General features: G+C 47.7%; 3 protein-coding genes across 7 annotated transcripts in view; 2 read left to right on the plus strand and 1 right to left on the minus strand.

Moving 5' to 3' along the window:
- Nucleotides 1-250: 250 nt before the first annotated feature.
- Nucleotides 251-27227, minus strand: part of SMYD4 (SET and MYND domain containing 4) — a 37181-nt gene continuing 10204 nt past the window's right edge. For 3 of the 4 annotated variants that reach the window (XM_077836967.1, XM_077836969.1, XM_077836970.1), the window contains 2 exons: nucleotides 24719-26435; nucleotides 251-379 (listed from right to left, as the gene is read on the minus strand). In XM_077836967.1, coding sequence (XP_077693093.1) covers nucleotides 26282-26435 — 154 coding nt within the window. In that variant the 3' untranslated portion in view covers nucleotides 251-379; nucleotides 24719-26281. Of the gene's footprint in view, nucleotides 3668-24718; nucleotides 26436-27227 lie in introns of all 4 variants that reach the window. The other variant, XM_077836968.1, reaches the window with a different exon arrangement.
- Nucleotides 5267-13330, plus strand: SERPINF2 (serpin family F member 2). The gene is made up of 9 exons (XM_077836917.1): nucleotides 5267-5320; nucleotides 6148-6219; nucleotides 7584-7729; nucleotides 8449-8684; nucleotides 9047-9190; nucleotides 9436-9639; nucleotides 10526-10668; nucleotides 11274-11478; nucleotides 12739-13330. Exons 1-9 carry the CDS (start codon nucleotides 5267-5269, stop codon nucleotides 13062-13064), a joined length of 1530 nt encoding a protein of 509 aa, XP_077693043.1. The 3' UTR covers nucleotides 13065-13330.
- SERPINF1 (serpin family F member 1) lies at nucleotides 17806-25543 on the plus strand. 2 transcript variants are annotated; one of them, XM_077836973.1, is made up of 8 exons: nucleotides 17806-17825; nucleotides 20537-20622; nucleotides 21033-21234; nucleotides 21314-21469; nucleotides 22404-22607; nucleotides 23584-23726; nucleotides 24624-24834; nucleotides 25284-25543. In XM_077836973.1, the coding sequence occupies exons 2-8, from the start codon at nucleotides 20545-20547 to the stop codon at nucleotides 25541-25543; spliced, it is 1254 nt and encodes a 417-aa protein (XP_077693099.1). In that variant the 5' UTR covers nucleotides 17806-17825; nucleotides 20537-20544. The 2 variants fall into 2 exon arrangements, with proteins under 2 accessions (XP_077693099.1, XP_077693100.1); XM_077836974.1 differs by lacking the exons at nucleotides 17806-17825; nucleotides 20537-20622; nucleotides 21033-21234; nucleotides 21314-21469 and adding an exon at nucleotides 22259-22281.

The following is a 27227-nucleotide window of genomic DNA, read 5'->3' on the forward strand; positions in this document are numbered from 1 at the left end:
TGTGTTTTACTTATGGGAAAAGGATGATGGCCTCCTTACACAACTTTCTGTAACGTAGGAAAAAACCTGCACAATCCTGGGGGACGTCAGTCTGAGTGACACATGCTGGTGTTCTCATGCTGCCAGCACTAAAACATCTTTGGGACTTTCTAAACCTGTTGCAGTCAACATGGGGGAATTCTATATTAGACCTTGTCTTAACAGATAAAGAGGAACTGATCACAAAACTAAAAGTTAATGGTAGCTTAGGTAGGAGTGATCATGACTTTATTCTCCTTGCACATTATAAATGTGACAAACTCCAGACCAGTTATATATATTCTTGCTGCTTTAGGAGGGCCAGTTTCACAAAGCTGAAAACAAGTATGAGCCAAATAACCTGCAAGGAAGAATTTAATCAGAAAAAAGTGAATGGTGGTTGGGAATCATTTAAGAACCGCTTACTAGATGCCCCAAAAAGCCACAAACAAGGGAAGAGGCTGTGCCTGATTGAAAAACTGACCTGGGTTAGAGAGGAAATGACGGCAGCTGTAAAAAGCAAAAAAACAAAACCAAAACAAACCAACCCCCCCCCCCAGTCTCGCTGTGTGTGTGTGTGTGTATATATATATATATATATATATATATAAACAAATGGAAGAGGGAAGCTGTTAGTAAGTAATATAAATTAGAAGGTAGGAACTTTAGAAAATTGATAAGGGATGCAAGGAGAAATCTATGGCCAGCAATGGACAAGGAGTTTTTAAAATATATTCGGGGTGGGGGGGGAGGAAGAATCCTTACAATAGTTTTGGTTCATTTCTATATGGAAATGGCAGAATTATCAGTAATGCAGAAGTTTTCAGTAAATATTTCTGTTCTATATTTGGGGGAAATACATGATGCAGACTCATCATAGGGTGATGATAAAACTCTCTCCATTCCACTATTATCTCTGGAGGATGTTAAACAGAAGCTACTACAGTTAGGCATTTTAAAATCAACAGGTCCAGATAACTTGCATCTAAGTGATTTGAAAGAGCTGGCTAAGGTGCTTGCTGGACCATTAATGTTGATTTTCAATATCTTCGAGTACTGGGGAAGTTCCAGAAGACTGGAAGATAGCTAATGTGCCAATTTTTAAAAAGGGTAAATGAGTTGACCATTCAGCCTGACGTCGATCACAGGCAAGATAATGGAGTAGCTGATACGGTACTCGATTAATAAAGAACTAAATGAAGGTAATGTAATTAATGCAGATCAATACAGGGATTATGGAAAAATAGATCTTATCAAACTAACTTTATCTTGTTTTGATGAGACAAAGTTTGGTTGATAAAGGTAATCATGTTGACGTAATATACTTAGACTTCTGTAGGGTGTTTGACTTGGTACTGCATGACATTTTGATTAAAAAACAATATAAAATTAACATGGCATGTTTTAAATGGATTAAAAACTGGCTAACTGGTGGGTCTCAAAATGTAAATGGAGAATTGCCATTGAGTGGGTGTGTTTCCAGGAGGGTCCTACAGAGATTGGTTCTTGGCCCTACACTATTTAACATCCTTATCTGTGACCTGAAAACACAAAATCACTTCTGATCAAATTTGCAGAAGACACAAAAATTGGAGGAGTGGTAAATAATAAAGAGGACAGGTCACTGATTCAGAGTGCTCTAGATCACTTGGTAAACTGGCTACAAACAATATGTGTTTTGTTATGGCTTAATGTCAATGTACAGACCTGGGAACACAGAATGTAGGCCATACTTATAGGAGGGGGGACTCTATCCTGGGAAGCAGTGACTGAAAAAGATTTGGGCGTTGCGGTGGCTATTCAGCTGAATATGAACTCCCCACGTGACGCTGTGGCCAAAAGAGCTAATGTGATCCTGAGATGCCTAAACGGGAATCCTGAGTAAGAGTAGAGTGTATTTGGCACTGATGTGACCACTGCTGGAATCCTGTGTCCAGTTCTGAAGCCCACAATTCAAGAAGGATATTGATAAACTGAAAAGGGGTCAGAGAAGAGCCACAAGAAGGACTAAAAAACACGTCTGATAGTGATAGACTCAAGGTGCTCAATCCAGCTTCACAAAGAGAAGGTTAAGGGCTGACTTGACTATAGTCTGTAAATACCTACATAGGGAACAAATATTTAACAATGGGCTCTTCAATCTAGTAGAGAAAGATCTAACATGAGCCAATGGCTGGAAGTTAAAGTGAGACAAATTCAGACTATAAATAAGGTGGAAAATGTTAACAATGAGAGTAATTAAGCATTGGAATAATTTATCAAGATTGGTGGTGTATTCTCCATCACTGCAAATTTTTAAATCAACATTGAATGTTTTTCTAACAGCTCTGCTCTAGGAATTATTTTGAGGCAGTTATCTAGGCTGTGTTATACAGGAGAACAGGCTAGATGATCACAACAGTCCCTTCTGGCCTTGGAATCTATTAGTCTATGGGTGGGAATTGGCGCTGCCTGTTCTGTGTTTGAGGGAAAGGCATGGGGTGTAGCTGGATGGTGGAGGGGCAGTGTGGCTGTGTGTTTGAGGGAAATGGGTGTGCAGCATTACTAGGGTTGGGGTTGTGGGAGAGGGTTGCAAAGTGACTACTCTGCAGCCAATAGTTTCTCTGCTCTGAGTAGTGACTTGATGAGAACCAAGCCAGCTCGCCTCATTTAGGCTCCCCTGACAGAAGAAGGGGTGCCGTTGAGCAGCCCTGTGCCTTGCCAGCTTGGAGTAGGTTGTGCTGCTGACCCTTGGATCCAACTTCTACTTCAGTATGTTCTAGAGCTCCTTTCCCCCCTCCCTAGGCTTTCAAAGCAGCTTCCCAACAGAACACTGATCTGTCCCAAATCAGCCTCCTTTAAAGCAGCTTGTGGTGACAGTTCTCAAGCCTGTCTTGTTTTCACCTGTTCTCCCCTCCCCAACCTCTTAAGGCTTCTCCATATAGTCACTGTGGGGGCCAGGGCCTACTCCAGGGTGTATGCGTGTGGGGAAAGGGCAGCAGCCATCCTGCCCTCGCTCAAAAGCTCTAAGCCTAGACTCAGCTAGCATAGCCCTGGCTCAGGCCCTATGGTCCCATTCAAATTCTCCATCCCTCCCTAGCACTCTAGTCCAACAGTGATATTAACACATGAGGCCGCATCACCCCCAGAGACAGGTGAGGCTCATTATCTCCACTGTTCAGAGGGGAAGCTCAGGCCAAGGTTGTAGCAAGTCAGTGAGAGAGCCAGTATTGTGCCCTTTCCACAAGAACATCCTGCCGCGTTAGAGTGGGGGCTTTTCTGGTGTGTGTGTGTCAAGGGCTCACAACACCGATGCTTGTGGGGAAACCCAACTCTTCTAGGCATGGCTCTGCTGCTGCCTTCATGATGTGTTGCATGGCCCAGAGGGTGTCAGCTCAGCCCAAGCTGAGCCCACTCCGCTTCCTGCTTGGACCCACTGCAGCCAGCAACTTGGGCCCTGGCCATGTGTCAAAGGGCTACAGTCCTGCGTTTGCTGCAGCAGGAGGAGAGGCTGGGATAGATAGACTAGAAAGCTGGAGTTTCTCGCACAGAAAATTCTAAGAATAGTGGTGGGGCGAGGAACCCAAAAGCCATTAAGTCCCAAACCTTGGCTCTCCCATTTGAGGCCATGTGTAAGGGGTCTGCACTCCTCCAAAGGCACAAAGGAGATCTGGAAAGGGGGAGAGTCTCAATTAGACAAAAGATTCCACTTGTTACTTCTACTCTTGAACTTTCAGGAGTAACGTAAGCTGGTAAAATCAGGGTCACAGCTATCCTTGGGGTGCAGCGACCTAGAGTCCCACAGAAAAACACCAATTCGCTCCATCCCAGAACAAATGTTTAACCGGATGTACAAGGTCAATATTTGCTGAAAGGGAAAAATCTTCAAATAAGGGGTGGTGCTGAAGGTCATGCCTGTCACTGCCTGGCAAGCGTGGGCTGGACAAGGGGCTTCATCTGTCCCATGCAGAGCCATCGGCTGGGTAGAGAGGGTGTCAGCACCAACAGAAATGCTTAGCAAACCGAGGTAAGGGGCAGAGGAACTTGGTTTGGGGGGGAGGGGGGATTTGGCAATAAACTGGGGGGAACTGTTCCAGTGGGGGGGGGCACAGTGTGAAATTGCCCGAGTGGAGGGTGTGGGGGGTAGAGAATTCAACAATGAGCTGAGGGCCAAGGGCCTCAGGGATTGCATGTGGGGCCAGCTGTTGGATTTGTGGGGGGGAGTTGAAATACTCTTAAGCTCTTCACATATGATTAGCAGATGAGGGAGAAGGGCTGCAGCCCAGCTTGTCCAGGTTACTCTGGGGACTGCCTGGCAAACTGATGCTGCCCCCCAGGAATTTCAGCTCTGTTTTGGGGGTGGTGCTGGGTGTTTACCCAATCAAGGAGTAGGAGAACAACCCCTACTAGACCAGGGTGAGTGCCTGGGGCTGGAGCCAGGTCCCAGTGTGGTCCAGGCCACTGCAAGTGGGCAGGGCCATGCCTGGGGCACTGGCAGGGAGCCTGGCCCCACAAGTGACAGGAACAAGAGTGTGGTGGTAGGAGGGGCTGTGCTTGCCTGTAAGGGGAATATGTGAGTGGGGGGAAGGGGAGGGCTCTGTGCTGCAGGCCAGCTATTGAGAGGGTAACACTAGTGATCAGCTCTGACATTGCACGTCCCATCCACAACCCTCTACAGGCAGCACCTGCTGGATCCTTGGAGCTCCCTAAAAGGCAGGTCAGTATCACTGTCCCCCATGGAGGCACAGAACAGCAGCAGATGTCTCTGACCATCAGCCAGGGGCCTGTCCCTTATCCCCAGCTTTGTGTGCATGGATGAGAGAGAGTGGAGAAGCTGAGCCTCTCCCTGGGTTGTGTGGGACAGATTTCATTTGGGAATCGTTAGGAAACTGCAATTTGCTCTCCAGCCAAATGAGGGTGAGAGGGGATAGAAATGCAAGTGTCCAGGGAGAATAAACTCCTGAGCACAGCTACAGCACTGCATCAGTGCTGGGTCCTGGTCAACGCGATGCCTCGTGTTGGTCCTGGACTCCAGTTCTCTTCAGCATCATTCACCTTGCCAGCTGCTGTCTCCCTGGGTTGGTTTCCCAGCAGTTTGTGTCTGTTCCTCCTGGATCCTTCTTTCCTTTCCTCTTCTTTGGGCTCATTATCTGTTGCTGTTCTCATTGTAATAATGGGCAGGCACAGCACAGGCACCCCGGGAGCAGAGAGGACCCAGGGAGTAGCCTGTGAGTGTCACTGACAGCTTTTGTATTCCAGAAATACGGCGATGCTGCTCTGGGGTCTGCTGCTCTGCTTGTCCACTCTGCACGATAGCCCACGGGTAAGCCACAGGCACAAAGCATTGCCTTCACCCATCCTGCAGGGCATCTTCTCTGTCAGCACACTCTTCACCCCAGTCAGCCGGGGGCAGTGGCGGGAACAGGGCAGGCAATGCCAGGCTGGATTAGAACAGGGCTGATCTCCAAATGGTTGGCACCAGATGCTTCTGAAGAAATCTCCAAACAGACTACAATGGAATAACCTGCCCCCAGCGGACGCTGCTTTGGCACCCGGTCAGTCAGTTGTTGGCTCCTGCCCTGACACACAAGGGCGTATAGACCTCGGTTTCTTTATCCAGTCTGATGTGACTGTGGATGTGCTCACGATCCACATAAATACCTAATGTTTTTTAGCATCCTCATGAACTTCAATGATATCTAGTGGCTGTGAGTTACAGGAGTTCATCAGGCACTGTGATTTGAAAAAATCCTTTCATCCGTTTGCCTCCTTGCTCTCATGAGAGCAGATATAGAATTGCTCAGTCTATCTTCTATCCCAACCACTATTTTGCATCCCTCTCTCCTGTTCCCTCTCTAAGCTAAACAGTCCCAATCTTTCCAGTCTCTCTCTAACCATTTCCATCACCCACCTCGGGACTCCTCCACTTCTGTTACATCCATTCTACAAAGAGGTTAAAACTATCTTTGCTTCAGTCAGCCAAGAGAACCACAGGGGACATGCTTGTCTCTGGCCCAGCCTGGAGGGACATGGCAGGAAGTGAGCCAGAGGGGAGTGATTTCCTCAGCCAAACCTGGAGGAAGCTATTTGGTATCCAACTCTGGGCCTCTTCCCTTTCCCCCAACTCTGACTCAGTTCATGTCCTTCCAGTTTCCTTTGGCACATGCCCTTGAGATGGAGACTCCCCCAAGCGACGACGCTGCCCAGCAGGAGAGCCCTGAGGTAAGAGGTGACAGACTCCCATATGTTGAGGTTTCTCCAGGGTATTTGTAAAGCTCTACCAGCTCACCTTGGTCTAGTCCTGCCAGTGCCACCTTCAAACACATGCCAAAAATACGGGGATGTCCAACTTCATTGTGTGTAGAGTCTGCCATATGCACTGCATCCCAAATATGGTCACCTGACTTTCAATGGCACTTAGACACCTCACTCCCTTATGCTGGTTCGAAAATCCTAACCTTAAGTGAGAGGCCAGCATATGGTATAGGTCAGTGGCTCTCAACCTTTCCAGATTACTGTACCCCTTTCAGGAGTCTAATTTGTCTTGTGTACCCCCAGTTTCACCTAATTTAAAAACTACCTGTTTACAAAATCAGACATAAAAATACAAGTGTCATAGCACACTATTACTGAAAAATTGCTTACTTTCTCATTTTTACCATATAATTATAAATCAATTGGAATATAACTATTGTACTTACATTTCACTGTATAGTACATAGAGCAGATTGTCTATATGAAATTTCAGTTTGTACTGACTTCACTAGTGCTTTTTATGGAGCCCGTTGTAAAACTAGGGAGATAACTAGATGAGTTGATGTACCCCTGGAAGGCCTCTGTGTACCCCCAGGGATATGCATACTCCTGGTTGCGAATCACTTGTATAAAGGACAGAAATTGATGTGTAAAGAGATTGGCTGGTGAATTATTTAGTCATAATACCAATTAAGGAAATTACCAGCTGTGGGCAAGGAAGAATAGAGGCTTGTGTCTGAAACTGTGTCTGTCTTGGCTCTTACACTGTGCTCATCCCTGTGTTACCTGAGTGCCTCATGGATCTGTTCAAATACACACAAGGAAACCTCTGTATGTCTCTCCCTCTCCCCCTGCTATTCTGTAGGGAGGGTTTTTGTCATTTAGGTGGAGTTACTGAGGGCTGGCTAGGTCCAAGAAGTGACCAGCATTGTAGATGTAGAGGCTGTGACACCCACAGAGAACGTTGCAGAGATGGTGCGAGGCAGATCTGCAATGCTAGAGGTGTGGAGAGGAGGAGAGTTCGGGGTTGATGATGCTGGAGCTACAGCCAGAAGAGGCAAAGGAAGGCCTGAACAAGAAGGAAGCCAGAACTGGAGTGCAGGAGACTCCTTGTGCCAGGAGAAAGATGTTAGCCGGAGATATTTAACTGAAGGAAGCTGAGATGAAGCCACCTTTTCACTTAGCCAGGGCAGATCAAGAGAGTAGCCAGGGAGGAGTGACTGACTGCCTTGGAAGACCTTGGCTTGGCCCGTTTTCTTTGGAATAAGGCCCTTTCTATTTTCCAAGTTTGTGCTAGTGTGAAATCCTGAATAACTGCTTTCAACCTTCAGGGCCCTGCAGTGAAAAATGACACCAGCATAGAGAATCCGGAGTGGGATCCCTCAGCACTACAGCGGACCAGTCAGGTAACAGAGAGGACGGGGACGCTGGCCAGAGCTGGGGCTGATCTTCTGGCAGAGCAGTACAGGCACAAGGGGTGAGGCTGTCACTAGCTCAGCATATTCTGTCCTGGGATGTACTGTGTCAACACACAGAGGCCACCTCGGCACTAATACTCCATAGTCAAAGAATACACACAAGTTTTGAGAAGGGACTGGATGCAACAGGTCCCTCATCATCCTCCCCTTTAATATAGGTCATCATCTGGTTGCTGTTATTGTCAGGGGACTTGGTCCCTCTGCTCTTCAATGCAGCTCTAATAGGAGCTGCTCAGATGTCAGGACAGTGTTGATCTTTCAGATTGCTGATCAGTTCCCTCTGGGTAGCCCTCCCTCTCACCGACTACCTGTAATGCTTCCTCACAGAGCATGTAGCCTGTGCCAGCTAACCGGCACTGCTGCCTCCCCACCAGTGTGAACTGGACCCATTCGTCCCCTCCCTGTGACAAGCCACCTGCAGTCCCAGTAAGAGAGTGAGGAATGCAGCTCTGTTTCCCTGCTTTCTCTCACTGTAACATCCTTCTGTTTCGTTACAGCACTCTGAAGAGGCTGGAGCCTTAGAAGGCGATCCACAGTTTGTTCCCACCACCACTCTTCTGCCAGTAGTGGATCCAACCCTGCCAAATGCTGCAGTGTCAGATTCCACCTCTGACACCTGGGAAGACATCCATGGGCCTACACTGCCACTTCCTACCACTACCAGCACCACAAGCCCTGGGGCTGGCCTCACAAGCTCAGAGGGCCATCTTGTCACCAGGACAGTAGGAGATCACAAGCAGGTGCTGGAAGGGCAAGAAGTTGATTCCTCTGAAGAGGAGGAAGAAGGTCAAGAGAGAGGCTGTGACATGTCTCAAGAGCAGACACACAGGCTAGCAGAAGGTCTGATGAAATTCACCATCGATCTCCTGACAGAGGTCCAGCTGGAGACCAGCAGACCCAATGTGATCCTGTCTCCCCTCAGCATCACCCTGGCATTGTCCCAGCTGGCACTAGGTAAATTACTACGTTCAAACAGCACAAGCTTTCACCCTCTGTAATGTTCCCTCTAGGAGAAGCACCCATAGCCAATGTCCAAAATGCAGACACTAAGCCAGGCACCCTCCCCCAGTGTTAATGCTCTGGCTTTATTTACTAAGGGGCTTGAGGTGATGTTCCCTTGAGGCTGGTCTCGTTTCACTTGCTGGGACAGCACGGACCTGGCCAGGGGGCGCTGTGACAGTGCTGCTAATGCCTTACACTCAGGCCACCAGCTTCTCTCTGGGAGGACATCAGATGCCCAGCCAGAGAGGGAGTTGGTCAGAGCACCTGCCCCTCAGCCCCTCAGATACTGACACAAATCTGATGTTGCTTTTAAGGAGCAGCAAACCAGACGGAGAAACGCCTGCTGGAGGCACTGCACCTGGAATCAGTGCCCTGTCTCCACCGCCTGCTGAGCAGCATTCGCAGGCAGCTCACAGGGTCCATGCTCAGAGTAGCTTCACGCGTCTATCTGCAGAAAGGTGAGAGCCAGGAATGGGGAATTCCCTACTGGGGTGGGACTGTTGAATAAAACTCTCTGGGACGCACACACAGACTGAAGCAGCTGGGCTGACAGAACAGTGACACCTGTTAGTTTCCTGAAGTACTCCCTGTGGGGATGCCCCTGCTATCTGGTGAGCACATTTGGCTTCACACTACACTGTCTGACACGCTGAGCAAGTTTCATCAAGGCCAGATGACGTCATGTCAAGTTCCTTCCTTGCAGGGTTTGAGGTTAAAGAGAAATTCTTGGAGAACTCAGAGCAATTCTATGGGGCAAAGCCTGTGACCCTGTCTGGGAACAATGAAAATGACCTCATAGCCATAAACAAGTGGATAAAGGAGGCTACTGAAGGGCAGATATCCACCTTCCTGGATCATCTCCCTGCGAGGACTGTGATGCTCCTACTCAATGCTGTCCACTTCCAAGGTGAGCTTCAGCGCACTCCACAATCTCCACTTTCCAGGTCTTTCCCTCAGTGACTAGCTGGGGTTCCGGGTCCTTTCCCCAGGTGAAGTAGCTGCATGTACTCAGGTGGAATCTCCTTTCATTTCTTCCCCATTTTGCTAGATTCCTCTTTTCCTTCCCCTGCATGTATGCAGCTCCCCTTGTTTAGTCTTGTCTTCAAATCCCATTACAGCGCAGCCTCTTAACTTCCTCACCTGTGCTACACACGCTAACTGACCCAGGAGCCAGAACTAACCCACAGCGTCCCTGTTACCTTGTTGGTCCTGGTCCCTGGGACGCAGCACATCACCTTGCTCTTCTTAGCCAGGTCACACACACTTCATAAGGTGCCCAGCAAGGTGCTCTGAGGTGCTCCTGTGAAGTACTGGCCAGGGTTTCAGCCCAGCCCAACCTTAGCCTGGTCTTCCTCTAATTCCCTGAGGGCTGAATACCTCCATGCTGTCAGGAGCCTGGCCTGTACTCTTGCAGGAACTCCTTGCACTATCACTGATGTTGGCCTCCTTCCTCAATCCCTGCATTACTGGTGGCTCTACAGCTGTCTCTCTTTTCCTCCATCACTGACTTTATCCTGCACTTACAGACATTCTCTACTTCCTCCCCACAGCACCTCAGGCTTCTCCCTCACTGAGGCACAGAGAGGGGATGCCATTAGGCATTGGCTCATTCCACTGCACCACACAGCCTCTCCTGAGGATAAAGACATCCTGAACTCACAATTCTTCCTGCTCTGACACTTCTTTCTGCTCCAGTCCCCACTCACCTGTTCGCTGATGCGTTGTCAGGCACTTTCCTTTGTTTTTCATTCAGATTTGGGTTTGATTAATTACAAATTTATGGTTTTGGACAGGATTTTGGAGGCATAAGTTTGACCCCAGCCAGACTGGGCCAGATATATTCCACCTTGATGACCAGTTCATAGTTCCCGTTGAGATGATGAAAGCTCAGAAATATTCCCTGAGCTGGTTTACTCTGGATCCCCTGGAGGTTCAGGTAAGAGTCTGTCTAGGGTGCTGCCGGGCAGCTACAGAAATATCCCTTTGTTATTGCAATACCTCCACTGTATTCATGTTCTATGAGAAGAGATGAGTAATACCTGTTCACAGACGCAGGACACAGAAGTTCTTTTCAAACATCTTTTGCCTTCATTCCCTGAAAGGCTGTAACATCTTTGCCCTCAAATTCACGGGGATGATGGACTAGATGGGACCTAATGGACCTTTTGGATAAGTCTGAGAGAAAAAGCAACATGGAGATGGAATTCTCCCATGAAAATTGGGAGGATCTCTTCAGAACAGGGCCACTGCAGCGTAAATGCAGTTCATTTTACAGGGTGAACTTTGTGTTTCTCATATCTTTGGTCTCCACCTGCCTTGTGGATAAATACTGGCTCTGAGCATTAGCCCTATCTGTTCCAGTCTGACCTCTGTCTCCCTGGGATAAACAGCCACTCCACTCCCATCATGCTGCCCTCCTCCCCCTGGCTAATTGTTCTATTGAAAAATCAGCCATGAGGGGAAGTATCCCTTTCTGAGCCCTCATTGGCTTTACTTGGCTGTTTCCTATTCCACCAGTTCTTCTGATTGGTTTGTTTCCAGGTAGCCAGGTTTCCCTTTAAGGGCAACATGAGTTTTGTGGCCATTGTCCCAAACCAGTTTAAGTGGAACGTCTCCCAGGTGCTGGTGAACCTCAGCCATGACAAGCTGCACAGCCGTTTCCTCAAGGAGAAGCCCACCATGGTAAAGATGCCCAAACTGCATGTAGATTACCAGCTTGAACTCAACCAAGTCCTCAGCCAACTAGGTAATGCCCAGGGTGAGGTTTGCACAGCATGAATGGGTTGGGCTGATTGCAGTTATCTGTGCACTGAAGCTCAGAACTGATCTCCTTGCTCGAGGCAACTTCAAAGACCATGTAACTCTTTACTCTTCTCCCTGTTCCTGCCCTTTGCTTTTTTAGCACCAGCCTTTTCTCTGCCCACCCCGCAAAAATGTGGCCACTGTTCGTCTGAGAGCCTCCTTCACTGCAGTTCCTGTAACTGTCTCTCCCTATCTTCCCCTCCTTCAGCTCTCCATCCCACTTCCAAACTCAGCTGTGACCACCTTTCCCCTGCCTGTGACCTCAATTTATTTCCCCTTGATGTTAGGATGTATGAACTGCCAAGACAACCATGCTTCTCAGTGACAATGCAGATCACAAAGCCCAGAACAAAGTGTGTGAGAACTAAGGACAAAACAGTCTTTGTTAAGAGGATCCGGACCGGGTTATGAAATGGACTTCCAGATGAGATTAGGCAAAAACAGAGTATGAGTGTGTTTAGGAAATGCAGCAGAACCTTCCTCATGGACAAAACATTTCCAGCATAGCAGGAATGACCTTAACCACAAAGCCCCCGATCTACCCTAGCACCCTTCAGAAAACAAAATCTGCAACCAACCAATCAACACTAAGCAGCAAACAAAATATACCCCATCAGAGCTTTCCCCCCCACAAGGGAGAAATGCCAGAGACTCTATGAATTCCACTAGGGACATCACTGTTTCTACTGGTTTTATGTGGAAGGTGCTCAGATACCATGCTGTGGGCAGCAGTATAAAGCCCTAGGATATGATCAGTCCATATGAAAGCTGTGTTTGTTTGGCACTTGCAGATCTCCATACAGGGAAGGACTGGTAAATCTGGCCAGAGTGCACTTTTCCTTCCTCTGCCTGGCCAGTCCCTGGTGTTGTGCATAGAATACAGTGATACAGGCGGCTGCCGCCTCTACAACAAAGGTTCTCAAACTGGGGGTCAGGACGCCTGAGAGGGGTGTGAGCTGTCAGCCTCCACCCCAAACCCTGCTTTGCCTCCAGCATTTATAACAGTGTTAAATATTTATGTGTTTTTAATTTATAAGGGAGGGTTGCACTCAGAGGCTTGCTATGTGAAAGGCATCACCTGTACAAAAGTTGAGAACCACTGTTCTACAAAGATGAAATGAATGTCTGAGCCAATGGCATGCCATGGCACCGAACTAGTGAATAGACAGGCTTCTGTTTGACCCCAATTTTGATTTCTATTTAGGCCTCGGGGAGTTGTTTTCAGCCCCAGACCTGCAGAAGATCACAGATGAGCCTCTCTTTGTATCCAGCATCCAGCACCAGTCCACCCTGGAGCTTGCAGAAGATGGCGTGGAGGCATCAGCTGCCACCAGTGTCATGATGTCTCGTTCACTCTCCACTTTCAGCCTCAACCAACCCTTTCTCTTCATCATCTTTGAGGAGACAACGGGCATCCCACTCTTTGTGGGCAGCATCCAGAACCCCAACCCCAATGCTGCCAAACAGAGAAAAGAGCCACAGGACTTGCCTAACCTGAAAAATGCCATCAAAAATAGTATCCCCAAATAAGGGAGGAGCAGTGCCTAGGAATCCTGGGACTGCTGCCTGTGAGACCTCTGTAGCAGGGTCTCTCTCCCTTGACCAGGCTGCCATCAGAAGCCCTTCTGCCCCATCCCAGTGGGTCCCCTCTGGCAGGGCTCTCTAGAACCCCTCAACACCACTCTTGAGCAGCAGTGCTGGGTACCTCATTGTCTTGAATACTCTTTAGCTTCTGACAATGTCTCTATGCAATTGGACAAAGACAAGAGGTGTAAAAGCTGCTCTTCCTTCTGAGCCCCTCATGCACATTCCTTGGTCAGGACATTGACCAAATAGCAGGACTTGCTTGTCACTATATAGGCCAACGGCAGCTAAATCAAACTGACTAGCAGCCAGTTGCCTTCCCTGGGATGTGAGTCTCAGCTAATACTTCTGATAAAGGTTCTGCCTAGAACATTCCTGCCCCTGTCCCTCTGGGTACTGGGATTTGCTGGGTGTGTGCACAAGGGAGGGGGTTTATTTCTATCCCTAGCACCAGCCCTTCACCTGGGATTTTGGAGGCATATTTTGTAAATTGTTTTTTTAGTAATTTTTATGTTGGCAGAATAATAAAGAGTAAAACAGAAGATGTTTGGCTGAGTTGTCACCTTGAGAGATACCCGGCAGAGACTGGAAAGGGGCATAGCAGGGCAGCAAACAGGCGGAGTAACTGCAAAGACTGAGGGGAAAAAAAAGACTTACTGGGGCTTGACCAAAGGATGGAAGGTCCTAAAGGGTCTCATGAGAAGTGAGCAGTCCTTTCTCCTTACTCCAACTCACACCACCAGAATGAGGAGCCACAGGATGAGATTAATGTCTAGTAAATATGGAACCACTAAAAGGACATTGCCTATTCCTCTTTGGAAATCTCAGCTGAACATACCAGAGAATCCACTAGTGTGGGTGGATACAAAGAGAGGGGAGATTCAGTCTGATGCCATAGGGTCTGAGCTGAATGCTGTATGGGTCAAGAAGGAAGTTTCCCCATTTGCAGCATAGCACAACTGGCTGGTGTTTGCCTTCCTCTGAGGGAGGAATTGGTATTGGGCATTGCCAGCTGGCAGGCTACTGGCTTCAATGGATCAGTGGTCTAATCTGGTCTGGCACATCCTACGTGTGACTTGTTCTCCTATGTTGGGTACTCCTGAGCCTGCAGAACAATGCTACAGGAGTTTGACATCTTCCAGGACATGACTGCATCTCCTTGGGGTCAGAGTCACTCCCTCCCATCAGTACAGGGATGGTGTTCACCTTGAAGTTCACTTCTGAGACGGGTACAGCTCACTGAATTCCTGCTCTGAAATAATTCAGCATGTCTGACCCAAGCAGCAAAGACTGATGGTTTGGGGGAAAAGCAACCCCCCCTACAGCAACTTAAGCTGTGTTATGTTAGTCTTGCTAGTTTTGGTGTTTCTGTAGCAATTAACAGTGAATGTCTACCTGCTGACAAAGGGAATTTAGAACCACTCTTTGTTGGTAGATTCTGCTTCTCATTGCCTCTAGGAAGTCGTTCTAGGGTATGTCTACAGTGCATCTGGGAGCAAGCTTCCCACCCTGGTCCACAGTAGCGAGCTAAAGGTAGCTGTGTAGACAGGGTGGCTTGGGCTCTGAAGCCCACCCTCCTCCCACAGGTTTCAGAGCCCAAGCTGCAACATGGACACAGCGATCTTTAGCACACTACCGTGAGCCCTGCTAACACAAGTCTCTTCACCCGAGCTGAGGGACTTACTCCCAGACACCAGGTAGACATACCTTAGTGGTTTTGTTTTTGCATGGAAGTAGCTAAAGAACCAGTGTCACCTTCCCAACAGCTTCCCCTTTCCTGAGTAGATCTGCCCCAACCAAACAGCAAGCTGCCTGCTGGCATCTCCCTCACTGACTGGCCTGCACTTTCTGTTGGGATTGGAGGGAGGGGGATCGACTCACTGACCACAGACTTCAGGGACACAAGAAACTTTTTCAAAGAAAGCAACTGGCTCAAACCTGCAATTACCAATAGACACCACACATGGTTTACAGACTCCAAGTCTAAGGGGAGACCAGCTAAGAATAATTCCCAGCCCTGTGACCCATGGAATGATATTTACTGGTCAAAAAGAGGGTATAATTATTCTATAATTACTCTACCGTGTAATTAACAAGTAAACCAGCAGGAATCCAGCTCTATTATGAGAGCCCTCAGAGAACATTTCAGATTGCTTTGCTCTCATAATTATTGCCTTAATTTAGAGATGCTGGTCCATGCCTTAGTTAGGTCTTGCCTTGGCTACTGCAACTTTCCCCTCCTTGCTTTGCACCTTGCTGCATTCCATTCTATCCAAAATCCTGCAGCTAAAGTCATCTTCCTTCCACACCACTGCCTTCCAGCTCCCTTTGTGCAGAATGTACATGTTTCTTCCTCTTCAAAGCCCTGAACAACTCAGTTCTTATTTCCTCCTACTCCCCTTCATTCTGGTAGTTCCCTCCTGCTTTTCTTCTCATACTCCCATCTTCATGTTGTTCCAGGGGACAGTGGCTAGTTCCTGCTGCACTGTGTATGAGGCACAATTAACTTTTTATGTTCAACAAATGATCTGTTACATTGAAATTAATTCATGAGATTTTGCGCAGTCTTTTGAGGCTCTTCAATGGAGGGGTGCTGTAGAAATGCAAAATATTATTAAGATCCAGGCTCACGACTCCCCACCACAGGACAATGCTCTTGCTTCCTAACATTCATACATCTTGGTAATGACCCTTGAACCTATTCTGGTAAAGCAAAGCTCTGTCATAGGTTGTAAGGCCGGAAGGAATGACCGTGATCTTCTAGACTCAAATGTATGACACAGGCCATAGGACTTCCTTGAATTAATTCCTGTTTGAACTAGAGAAGGTCTTTTAGAAAAACATCCCATCTTGATGTAAAAATTTCCAGTGAGTGAGAATTTCCCATGTCCCTTAGTAAGCTGTTCCAATGGTCAATTACTCTTACTGTTAAATTTATAACTTACTTCCAGTCTGAATTTGTTGAGCTTCAACTTCCAGCCATTGGATCTCGCTGTAACTTTTTCTGCTAAATTGAAGAGCCCTCTATTATAAAATTTCTATTCCCTCATGTAGGTACAGGACCTCTTCCCTGAAAACTATTGCCCATAGGGTGAAGCCATCACTAAATTAATATTTCTTGATAACTTTCATATTTGAAATGTTATTGAATTTCTTCACTTTAGCAAATCCATATGAATATCAAACTTACAAAATGTCCATGACGTAAAGCCTAATGCTGTTCAGAAAGAATATGCCCTATTTTAAATAAAATAAGCTCCTCAAACCAAAATAAAATGTCCACATGGAGGGTTTGGACTGGTTTAACTAAGTTTGTTTAAATTCACAACTTCAGTTAAACAGATACAACTCTCCACATAGAAAAGGACTAATTGACTTAGCTAAAGCAAAATAGGTGTATTCACACAGCCTTTGCATGGGTTAAAATCACACCTATAGTTAAACTGGTGCAACTTTCTTGTGTAGACAAGGCCTTAGTAAGAATCAGCCCAAAGCCTTCCACAAAGTGCATTTTAGTACAAAACACATACATTAAAAAGAGGAAATGGAGAAAAACATGGGAAATGTCAACTGCTAATCTCCAACAACCAGTGTCATTCAGCGTCAGGTGAACGCAGAAGGGGTCACAGGGACAAGCTTATTTCCTCTGATCTCTGCTTACAATACAAGTCCAGAAGTAATTTCCACATAAGGCCATAACTGTCCATCTTATTCCTGCTCAGGAAGACTGTTTTTTCTCGTTTGGCCATGGTCAATGAAGCAGCACTGAGCCACAAGAAACCAGCTGGGATTATTTGCTTTGCTCACAAAGATGCTGGTTTGCAGTTCATGTGGGTCTCCAGTCATCCCCTCTTCCCGTTAGCTGAGGGCCTATAGGCGATGAGTGCATGTATGAATAAGTCAGTTTTATGCTTCTCATTGCCTAGAGAGTAAGGCCTGCAGCACAGCAGGGACAGATTCCAGGACAATCCCACATATGGGGTTTGGCACAGCTGCCTTCACTACATTTTCAGCATTTCCCTCTAGACAAGCTGCTTGAGGCAATGGTCAGATAGCCACAGTCCCATCCCATCTCTCCTTCACTGAACATATTAACATTCTTGTTAATACTGAACCTGCAGCTTGGCTAGAGCCGCTCCTGGGTCCTTATTTGCTTTAAATCAGTATTTGGATCCTGCTGCTGGGTCGAGGTTCTTGCTATGTTCAATGTTAAAGTTGCTGCTATATTAATGATGCTACTGCAGCTCCCACACAGCCATCACCAAGCATTTTATAACCCCCTGAGGTAGGGAAGGAATAGTCCCATTTTACAGATGGGGAAGCTGGGGCTCTGCGACGGGAGCTGACTTGCCCAAAGTCACACAAGGAGCTTGTGTAAAGCACAGAATAGAAGCCAGAGAACTTGGTTCTTAGTTTTATGCTTTAACCACTGACTGTTTCTCAAATAATGGGATTTGCTTTGGGAGCTGGATCAAGTGAAGGGTTAAAGCAAGCACAATGCAGTGACAATCACAGGATCAAAAATGAGAGCAGACCACTTTAAGAGAGCCCTGGGAAGTGTAACCTGAAGCCTGCTAAAGGCTGGGCTTGGGAGCAGTCTGCTGGCAGGCAGCAAAGAAAGCAGATGTGGCTGTTATAAACTCCATGCTGTCCAGACTCTCATCAAGGGTGGTAACATTAGACAGCACTGGCTGAGAGGAGTCGGAGGTAAGGAGCAATTCACCCTGCTTCCAGCCCTGTTGGCCCTCAGCTAGTAGCAATGGGAGTACCCAGAATTATGGGAAGGGCACAGGAATGAGCCCCCGGGGGGGGGGGCAGCTCTCTTGCAGGGCCTGGGAGACAAGAGTGATGGTCCTTGCTGTGGTATGGCCTGGGGAGTGTAGAATTCCTCCTGGGGAACAGGAGTAGGCTGGAAATGGGGGACTCTCACAGAGGGCCTGGGGCTCTCCAGATGTCATGGGGCTCCTCCTGAAGGGACTGAGGGCCAGAAATGTGCTTGGGAACAAGGGTCCCTCCTGGAGGCTCTGAGGACCAAGCATGGATGGGCAGGGGTTACAATGCTGCATCAATTAGCACTTGTGTTGCAGTTAGTTACTATTGCAAAGAAAAATATCTAAGTCTAGCAGAAAATTCAGTCAGACCCTCTCGGTGAGGTGCTCTGAGACACCCCCCAATAGAGAGAAACAGACCTCATGGGTGGGGTGGTTGAGATATCCCACACTCAAATGTGCTTAAGGATAGTTAGAGACCTTCAGAACTCTCTAGCCTGGGGGAAATGCTGTTTTATTTTAGAGCTGCAGAGATCCAGGGATCGGACAATTCGCGCTTTGAAAGCATCTTCTCAGCTTGTTTCCCAACCTGCTCTTTCTGAGTCTAACATCACAGACTGTGTGCTCTAGATCTTTTCCTCTCCTTTTAAACATAGCTATAGATTTTAAAGTCATGCTAGAAATCACCCCAGCTCTGCTCCAGTAAGGACTTTTTCTATCTGCAGTTTTGGCTGTGTGTATCATAACTGCAAAAATAGAATCCAGATGTTCAGGCCCATTCTGGCTCAGCAGGGCTTTGTCATTCTAAAATGGAAATCACTTCTTGGCAAAGCCTGAGAAATATGAGGGTGGTGACAATCTTGGCAAAGATGATAAGATCTGGGAATGCATGCTCCATTCTCATGCTCCTAGGAGCACAGAGCAGTTGGGAGCAGAGTATTGTAGAGCTTTTTTTCAGAACAAAGACCACACTTCATGGAAAACCCACGTCTCACGCCTAGCCCAGAGCACACCTCTCACACTACGCATAGTGGTAAAGCCAGGTGAAGAATCTGCTTGCAGCAGGCATCCTCAGACAGCATCCAGCCAGAACCTCTCTGCTCACATGTGCCACAGGAGGCAGGCCTGCTCAGAAATCCCCACCATAAGGCTCACTCTCACAGGAACAAGAAGTCCCCGAATCACATCCACCATCACGCCACCTAACATTGCTTTGGTTCAGTACAGCAGCTCTACTCAGAGCATATTTTCTGCACTGGAAAGAAATCCAGAATACCGCTCTCCTGGGTGGGCGATGGTGTCTGAGCATAGATGCAGTTTTGTGAAATTGGACTGCATAGCCAGTTTCATGTCTGCTCTAAACAGAAACAATGCTACAGAGAAATCTCCTTTGGCAGGGATGCTGTAGATGCACATCATGTTTCCTAAAGCAAAACTGCTATTCTGGAGAGAGGGTCTGGGGGAGCTTTTTCTTGTAGGGGAATCCTCTGCCTGAAAGGCTGGTCCCTGAATTATAGTCGTTTTGGACACGTGGCTTTAAGAGTTTGCAATTCTACCAACAGCCATGTTTGCTTCAGAGCTGCATTTAATTTGAAACACATGTGCAGACTCCTACTCCTCTGGCTGCACTGGATCACAGGGGTTAGTTAAATACAAGTGCCCTTCCTTTAATTTCTTTGGAATTTATATAAACATGGCTTTCACCCAGCCCATGGCATCTGACCTCAGGGACATGGCATCCCTGCAATTGCTCTAATTTACCCAGGATGAACATTTGGGTAACACTACCCTTTGGGCAGACACATCATTGTACAGAATCCTCCCATGCAGACACTGGAGAGGTTAACATTGGATTTCTGAAAAAGAACAGGATTACTGGCTCTAGGGAGCTTGGTGGTTTTTTCCTATCAGGAATCCTGAGTAAGCCCAGTCCTGTCCTTTACCTCCTCTCTGCTTTAGCCTCTACCCCATGGTATACATTTAGGGTGAGGAAGAGTTCGTAGGACTCCCTTTGGAGCCCATCAATGTTGCTATTTAAACAGCTACTGAGTGAGAGTGATAGTAAGGTGCTCATGCAGGCAGTAATCCTCCAAGGATAGGGCTACTCAGTGAGCAAGACTGAGGCTAGGAATTGAATTGGGGGGCTGGGCAGGGGGTGTATGCATGTTCAGGACAACAGCAGTAGCCCGTTAACTATCTATCTTTTATTTCATCCAGTGTTAGTTGTTGCACTTGCTGCTTTTGTATGAATATTGACATTTGAATGTATGGGATGTAAAGCAGCAAGAAGCGTCTCTTGTGCACTGATCTGATCTAGTACCTTTCAGGGCCATGGAGTCTGGTGTCTTGTCTGAGAGCCAGGGTGATTTGCATCACATCTCTACCTCTGCTTTTGGGCACAGGCACATCTGCCCATGTGTCCACAAATGTGCATGCCACAATCTCAAGAAGCTTAGAGCAGCTGGAGCTGAAGCAGCTGAAGAAGCCAAAGGCTGAGGATTTGCAACTGGTCAGCTGTGCACACCAGGTCCTGCTGCAGACAGAGATGCAAACGCAGTTCCTGCTAGGTGTAGTAGACAGAGCTAGTTGGAACAAATAAGTAGGCAGATTGACTAGGGCAAACAGCTCTATTGTGTTCTTCCCTTCTAGGTTCCATCATGCAGACTCTGTTTGTTCTCCTGTGGCTAGGGCTCCTAGCCTCCCCCAGCAGATCTCAGGACTCTGCTACAGAGCAGGTGAGCGTGATACAAAACATGACAAGGAGAGTGAGAAACCTGGAACATAAAACTTCCAGAATTAAAATTCTAAATGGGAATATTAAGCACCATCCTCCAGAGTTGCCAAGGACAACCTAGGATCATAATGGGCAATGAAATGAGAAAGGTAAGTCCTACTCTGCCTAGGTAAAAGCATGGTGGGATCTCTAGTAGGTACAGCAGGGAGGACTGGGTTCTATTCCCAGCTCTGCCTAGGACATACTATGTGATCCTCAGTTTTCCCAATGGTAAGACAAGGCCAGTACTTCCCTAGTTTACAGAGGAATGTCTGTAAAGCACTTCGAAGGTGAACGGTTCTCTGGCTATCATTACTGCTCCTCCCTTCTGATACATAGCAATTCTAAAGAAGTGTTTCTTGTGCCTGCAAGGACTCTGGTACCCCTGAAGGAGGCAACACAGAGGCTGCTGAGGAGGAAGATCCCTTCTATAAAAGCCCTGTAAACAAACTGGCAGCTGCAGTCTCCAACTTTGGCTATGACCTATATCGCCAGCAGTCGAGCAAGACTCCCACCGCCAATGTGTTACTGTCTCCCTTCAGTGTGGCTACTGCACTTTCTGGTATTTTACTAGGTGAGTCCCTACTCCTCCTCATGCATACTCGTGCATGGCTGGAGGGGGGGCCTCATGCTCCCTTATTTATGGTTGGCAGGTGCTGGAGAGCGAACAGAAGACCTGATTTCTCGTACTCTCTTCTACGACCTGCTTAACAAGGCTGAGGTCCACAACACCTACAAGGAGCTACTGGCTAGCATCACTGCACCTGCAAAGGGCTTAAGAAGTGCCACCCGCATTGTTGTGGAGAAAAGTAAAAACCTATCTTGTTTTTGTCCCTGAGCAGCAGTCAGCAGAGCAAAATGGATGAGTAACTGTCACAGGCACCCATGGCTTCAGTTATAGGACACAGCTGTGCCTGGAGCCTGAGCAACTGCTTCCACCCTGTGCTGATTGCGCCATGCAGTAACAATGTTGGGGGTCCCTATATAGAGCTTGGAAAATGTTTATTAAAATCAAAAGTGTCAACAGGGCACTTGGCAACAGAGCTGCTGGCACAGAAGGGACCCAAGAAAAAATTGCTTTGATAATTTCATCTCCTCTCTAAACCTCACTCTAGCTGTGCCTACCTCCCAGGAGCCATCTGATGTATTTTCAATTCCAGATACAGTTTGATTATATCTTTTGCTTTATAATAATGATCAGCCCTAGCCTGGAAGACAGATCATATAAGACTGTTTGACCCCTCAGCGTCAGTTAAAATGCCATGTTTCACTCTGCTCTAGACCATCTTGATAAGAATGCTAAAATCTCCCACTTCCCCCAGTCAGCCTAAGGGCTTGAGGAAGATCCAAGCTCCTCAATAAGCTGTAATCATATAAGGAGTGTAGGGACAGGGCTAGAGTCAGACACCAAAGTAGTGGCAGCTACAGGCAGGCTTTTGGTTCCTATCTCTCATCTTTACCCATTAGTTGAAGGTTTTTCCAGAGGACAGCATAGGATGTGGCTGTGAGACTTAGATAAATACATCAGTTCCCCACACAGCTTTAGTCAGACTCTCTAGGTGTTTGCACATGCCTGTGTATCACAACAATGGGTATTTAGAAGACCTTGGCTTACACATCTGTAAGTATGTCAGGAAAGGGCGCGGGTTGCTCACTGCCAAGCCTTCAGCTGTATGTCATTGCCTTGGGATTTAGTCTCTGATAGAGGGAGTAGGCTGCAGTAATGGTCTTTCTGCCCCTCAGAACTGAGAATGAAAATTGGGTTTGTGAGCCGGCTGGCGAAGTCCTATGGAGCACGGCCCAAGTTGCTGACTGGCAATGCCCAATCAGACCTTCAAGACATCAACAACTGGGTGCAACAACAGACCAAGGGAAAGATTGTCAAATTCCTGAAGGAGATACCTACAGGCATCAGCATCTTCCTCATCGGGGCAGCTTATTTCAAAGGTAAGAGCTTACTGTCATTCATGGCGGGGGAAACGGGGGGTCTCCTATTTGCATGCCAGAAAACACAGGAGGGAAGGTCAATTTCTGGCTAGAGCACACTGAAGAGGTAGGCAGAAAGACAGAGCGACAGGAGGAAACTTCTTTGAATACATGGATATAGATTCTCTACTGTGAGTTTAGTAAAGGAGGTGGGACAGATGCCTGATGAACATGGAAAGAACTTCCCCAGGGGAGGAATCACTACTCACAGGAAGCTGAGTCTTGACCTGCTTGCAAAAAGGGGTCAGGGAAGGAGGAAAATGAAAGCCTGTAAGGATGAAAAAGACAGAATGCCCTGCCCAATGGAAGGAGATTCATCAAGAGTTCAGATGGGACTGTGCTTGCCACAGCACTCCTCTCCATGGACAGGAGATACTGGGGAGCCGTTTTAGGGAATCCAGACATCAAGTATTTATATTACAAGAGAAGCTATTGGCCTAGTCGGGCTCAGGGCCACGTTGTGCTGGGTGCTCCCTGAACAGGGGTACAGACACAGTCCCTGGCCTGGAGAGTTAACAAGTCAAGACAAGGAGCAAATACACAAAGGGTAGGTGGAGATTAGCAGTACCACTTGTATTTGTGCATATAAAGTATAAAATAATTATGTATTTATAATTACATAAATAAAATATCAGCTCTCTCCAACTGCTCCTCCACCCAACCAGCATATGTCAGATGACTTCGTGTCCAATCTGGTTAAACCTCAGATGGGATGGAAGGGACTAGAGAGCCAACAGTAACAATAAGACAAAGTTGCAAGTATAGCTGATCCCAGTAACTGGCTCTCTCACCTCTATCATCCTCCACTTACCAAGACCAATCCCCTAAAGAAGGGCTATTTCATGTATGAAACCACAAAACCATTCCACTGGCTACACACCCAGGCCTTAGGTTTTCCCATTATTCCTGAACGTTCCTGTTTTATTTTTAAAAATAGGACAGTGGGAGACCAAGTTTGACCCTACAAAGACTACGCTGCAGGACTTCCACCTGGATGAAGACCGATCTGTGAAGGTGCCCATGATGTCGGACCCCAAAGCCTTACTGCGATATGGCTTCGACTCAGAACTCAACTGCAAGGTCAGGTGAAGGACTGAGCAAGAAAGAGACGGTAGTCCCTGTGCAAAATAACCTCGCCCAAGACTAGGGAAAGATCCATCTTCACTCACTAGCTCCCCCCCACTAGAGGGTGAGTTCTGCCCCTCCCACCAAACTCCTGTAACTCTTATGCTTACATTGTACACCAGGGCAGAGAGCTTTGGGTTTTCTCAGAGAACTCCACATCCCCATGATCATATGGCAAGCAACTACATCTTTAAGTAGCACAAACGTCTTTCCAGTCTGTACAGCCATCCCCAGCTGGGCAGGGAGGAAAGTGATAGGTTGCAGGGAAGGGCAGGCTCTTGTAGAAGTTTCTCTCTGACTCACTGCCTTTCAAAAAGTGGCAAGTTATTCACTAGGAACAGGCAGGAACACATAAAGCGGAGCTCCACCCCCCTGGTAAGCATCCTCCCTCTGACAGGGGAGGGAAAGTGCTGCTTCTGGGAATTAATCAAGGCTGCTCCTGAAATAGCTGGAAAGGTTGCTAGTGAGTTAGGCAGGGCTGACTGTGGGTCAGACTCCCAGAACTGGGGACTGTGCATAGCACAGCATCAGTATAGGGGTAGAAGTTCCAGCTGAGAATTCCACGGTGCCCCACAGCAATACTGCAATTCAGTACAGATTCTCACAGGAGAGATTTTGCATTCCCTTTCACAGCAGGAGGGACAGGGTTTAGGGCAGAAGTCTGCATTGTGGAGGGGCAAGGGGGACTTGTGGTGTAACAGATAAGCAGGGTGGGAAGGAAGAACCTGGTAGATGGAGTGGCTGGCTGGTCAACCAACCAAGGTTCAGAGACCATAGCTGGCACTGGGAGATTCTGCTGGTGTGTTTAGAGATAACTCCTTGTCTTTTTTTTTTTTTTTACTACCCTTCCAGATTGCACAGCTACCACTAACAGGCGGTGTCAGTGCTATGTTCTTCCTGCCACAGAAGGTGACCCAGAACATGACCCTGATTGAGGAGAGTCTCACCTCAGAGTTTGTCCGTGACATTGACAGGGAGCTGAAGACAATTCACGCTGCGCTGAGCATACCCAGGCTGAAGCTGAGCTCTGAGGAGGCACTTAGAAGCACACTGCAGGAAATGAGTATGTACACAGCATAGCCCTCTGCAGGCTGCCGGGGCTCAGAGCAGTAAGCAGAGCTGCTCTTTCCTTCAGCTTCCTGAGAACAAGCAGTCAATTGTCAAAAGCTAGGTCCTGCTGTCATATCTATGCACTTCATTGACAACTGCAGCTCATGCTTCCATCTCTCATATAGGCTCTGCCTGGGTGCCACTCCCACCATCCCCCAATGAGCTCAATGGACCCTATGAATAGGGTTGCCAATTTTGGTTGGATGTATTCCTGGAGATTTCATCACATGACAATCTTTAATTCCTGGAAACTCCAGGCCAACCCTGGAGGGTTGGCAACCCTGCCTATGACTCCTCCCCTCTACAGCACTAGTAGTATTGCCCCAATCTGCAGCACTGTCTCCTCACCCTCCCAGAAGGCCCCTTCTTCCTAGCTAATGGAATCTTCCTCCTTTCCCATAGGGCTCCAGTCGCTCTTCACATCACCTGACTTCAGCAAGATTTCTCCCAAATCCACCAAGCTCTCTCATGTGCAACACAAGGCAGTCCTGGAACTAAATGAAGATGGGGCAAGATCCACACCAAACCCTGTAGAGAATGCTGCTCGCCTGACCTTCCCCCTTGACTACCATCTGGACAGACCTTTCCTATTTGTGCTGCGGGATGACGTCACGGGAACCCTCCTCTTTATTGGCAAAATCCTGGACCCCAGGAGCACTTAGCTCCATGGACAGCAGCCTGCAACGTTAGAGTCCTCCAGAAAGGCTGGGGTAACTGGGAAGGATGCTGGGTCCCTGCTCTGCTGCACAGATTTTAACTTGCAAATCTTATGCCTACATGCTGCAATAAAAGAGCTTTTGCCACGAACATCTCAAAGCGCCGCAATGTTCTCCCTTGTGACACAGGCCCTGGTTCAGTTTGCATTGGGTCCCCATACCAGTTTCCCAGAGTTCCTCCAACATCACCATATGTCCCCTCTGGTGAGCCCCACTGTTCTGGCCCAAGTTCTATTGCATCCCCTTCATCTTGTGGCTCTACATTTCCTGGCCTGCTGCCCGCCTCATTCCAGCCCCGTGTCTCTCATGTTTGCAGGAATAGGTGTGCTGAATGGCAGGCAATAGGTGAATAGTACTTCACCACTATTGTTTGCTTTCGAAAACTGTGGGCATGGGGGGGGGGGGGGGCTGCGTGCATAGGACCAACATTTAACCCTCCAGGGAAGAACCACAACTTCAGAAAAAACGCATAATGGGCTCTCAAAAGCATGTTAAGAAATTCTACAGCAACATTCATTTCTATGAGACAGCCCGTCTGTCAGTACCACAGTGGTGTCCTCTCCCATGTCAGCAGTGATCAGCTTGATTCCCTGGCCCTCCCTAGGGACATTTCAGAGCTCACCCAGCTTGTAGCCAGGCCTTGTTTGCATGGCTGTCCTGCCACATGGCAGCTTCCTTTGTTAGTCACTCAACCCTGTGAAGGAGGTTTCTGGGCAGCTCCAGCAGACAGGCTCTCATCTCCTGCAGTTCCTGGACCTGGGCATTCTGAGGGCCACAGTGCACAGACAAAACCGTCTCTGCTCTTTGAATTGTGCACAGAGCTTCAGACACTGCAAACCTGAAGTACAGAGGGAAGAAGTGAGAGAAAGATTTAGGGGACAATCTTCCCACAGCACATTTGATGAAGTCATTCATTCAGCACCCTTCATCCTTTCCTCCATTTCCCCCTAAGCCAGGACAGCTCAGGGAATTTCTGTCTCAGTGAAAGAAGGAAGAGGTGCCTGATCACATGGGTAGGACTCACCCTCGGCATCCCATCACTATCAGGTAAATGCCCTGTTTTAGCTAGGGGAACTCAAAGTGCTTCACCCTTGGAAAAACAGCCATATTATCTTATTGCCACTCTTGCCAAGGTGGGAGACAGTTAAACCAGAAATACTGATGATAAGAAAGGGGTCTACAAAAAAAGTAATGAGATCTGCTGGCCAATGGGTTAGAAGAGAAAGCGTCTGGGACACTGTCACTTTAAAAGGAAGTGTCAGCAGCACTGTAGTACTGGGGCCTGAACACTCCACGGTACCTGGGATGCCAGAGAAGCAGTAACAGGAAAGGGGATGATAGGACAGGAGTGGGACAGAGGAATGGGTAGGAAGGATGCCAAAAGGAACACAAGATGGTTGTGGAGCCCCTAGCCAACTGAAGGAAACTTTCATTTGATCCAAATACTTCGCAGCCTCCACCTCATCCTGGATAAAGGGCAGATGTCTCCCCTTTGCCAGAACATCCAGGAGTCCTGGAAGACATCTTGCAAAGGGACTAATGATGCCAAGGACTTCCTGCCACATCCCCATCTCAGAGACACAAGGACATGGACTAAAGCATGGAAGAGATGGAGAATGAAGGGTGAGAT

Source organism: Eretmochelys imbricata, chromosome 17, assembly GCF_965152235.1.
Source record: "Eretmochelys imbricata isolate rEreImb1 chromosome 17, rEreImb1.hap1, whole genome shotgun sequence".
In the NCBI taxonomy this organism is placed as follows: domain Eukaryota; kingdom Metazoa; phylum Chordata; order Testudines; family Cheloniidae; genus Eretmochelys; species Eretmochelys imbricata.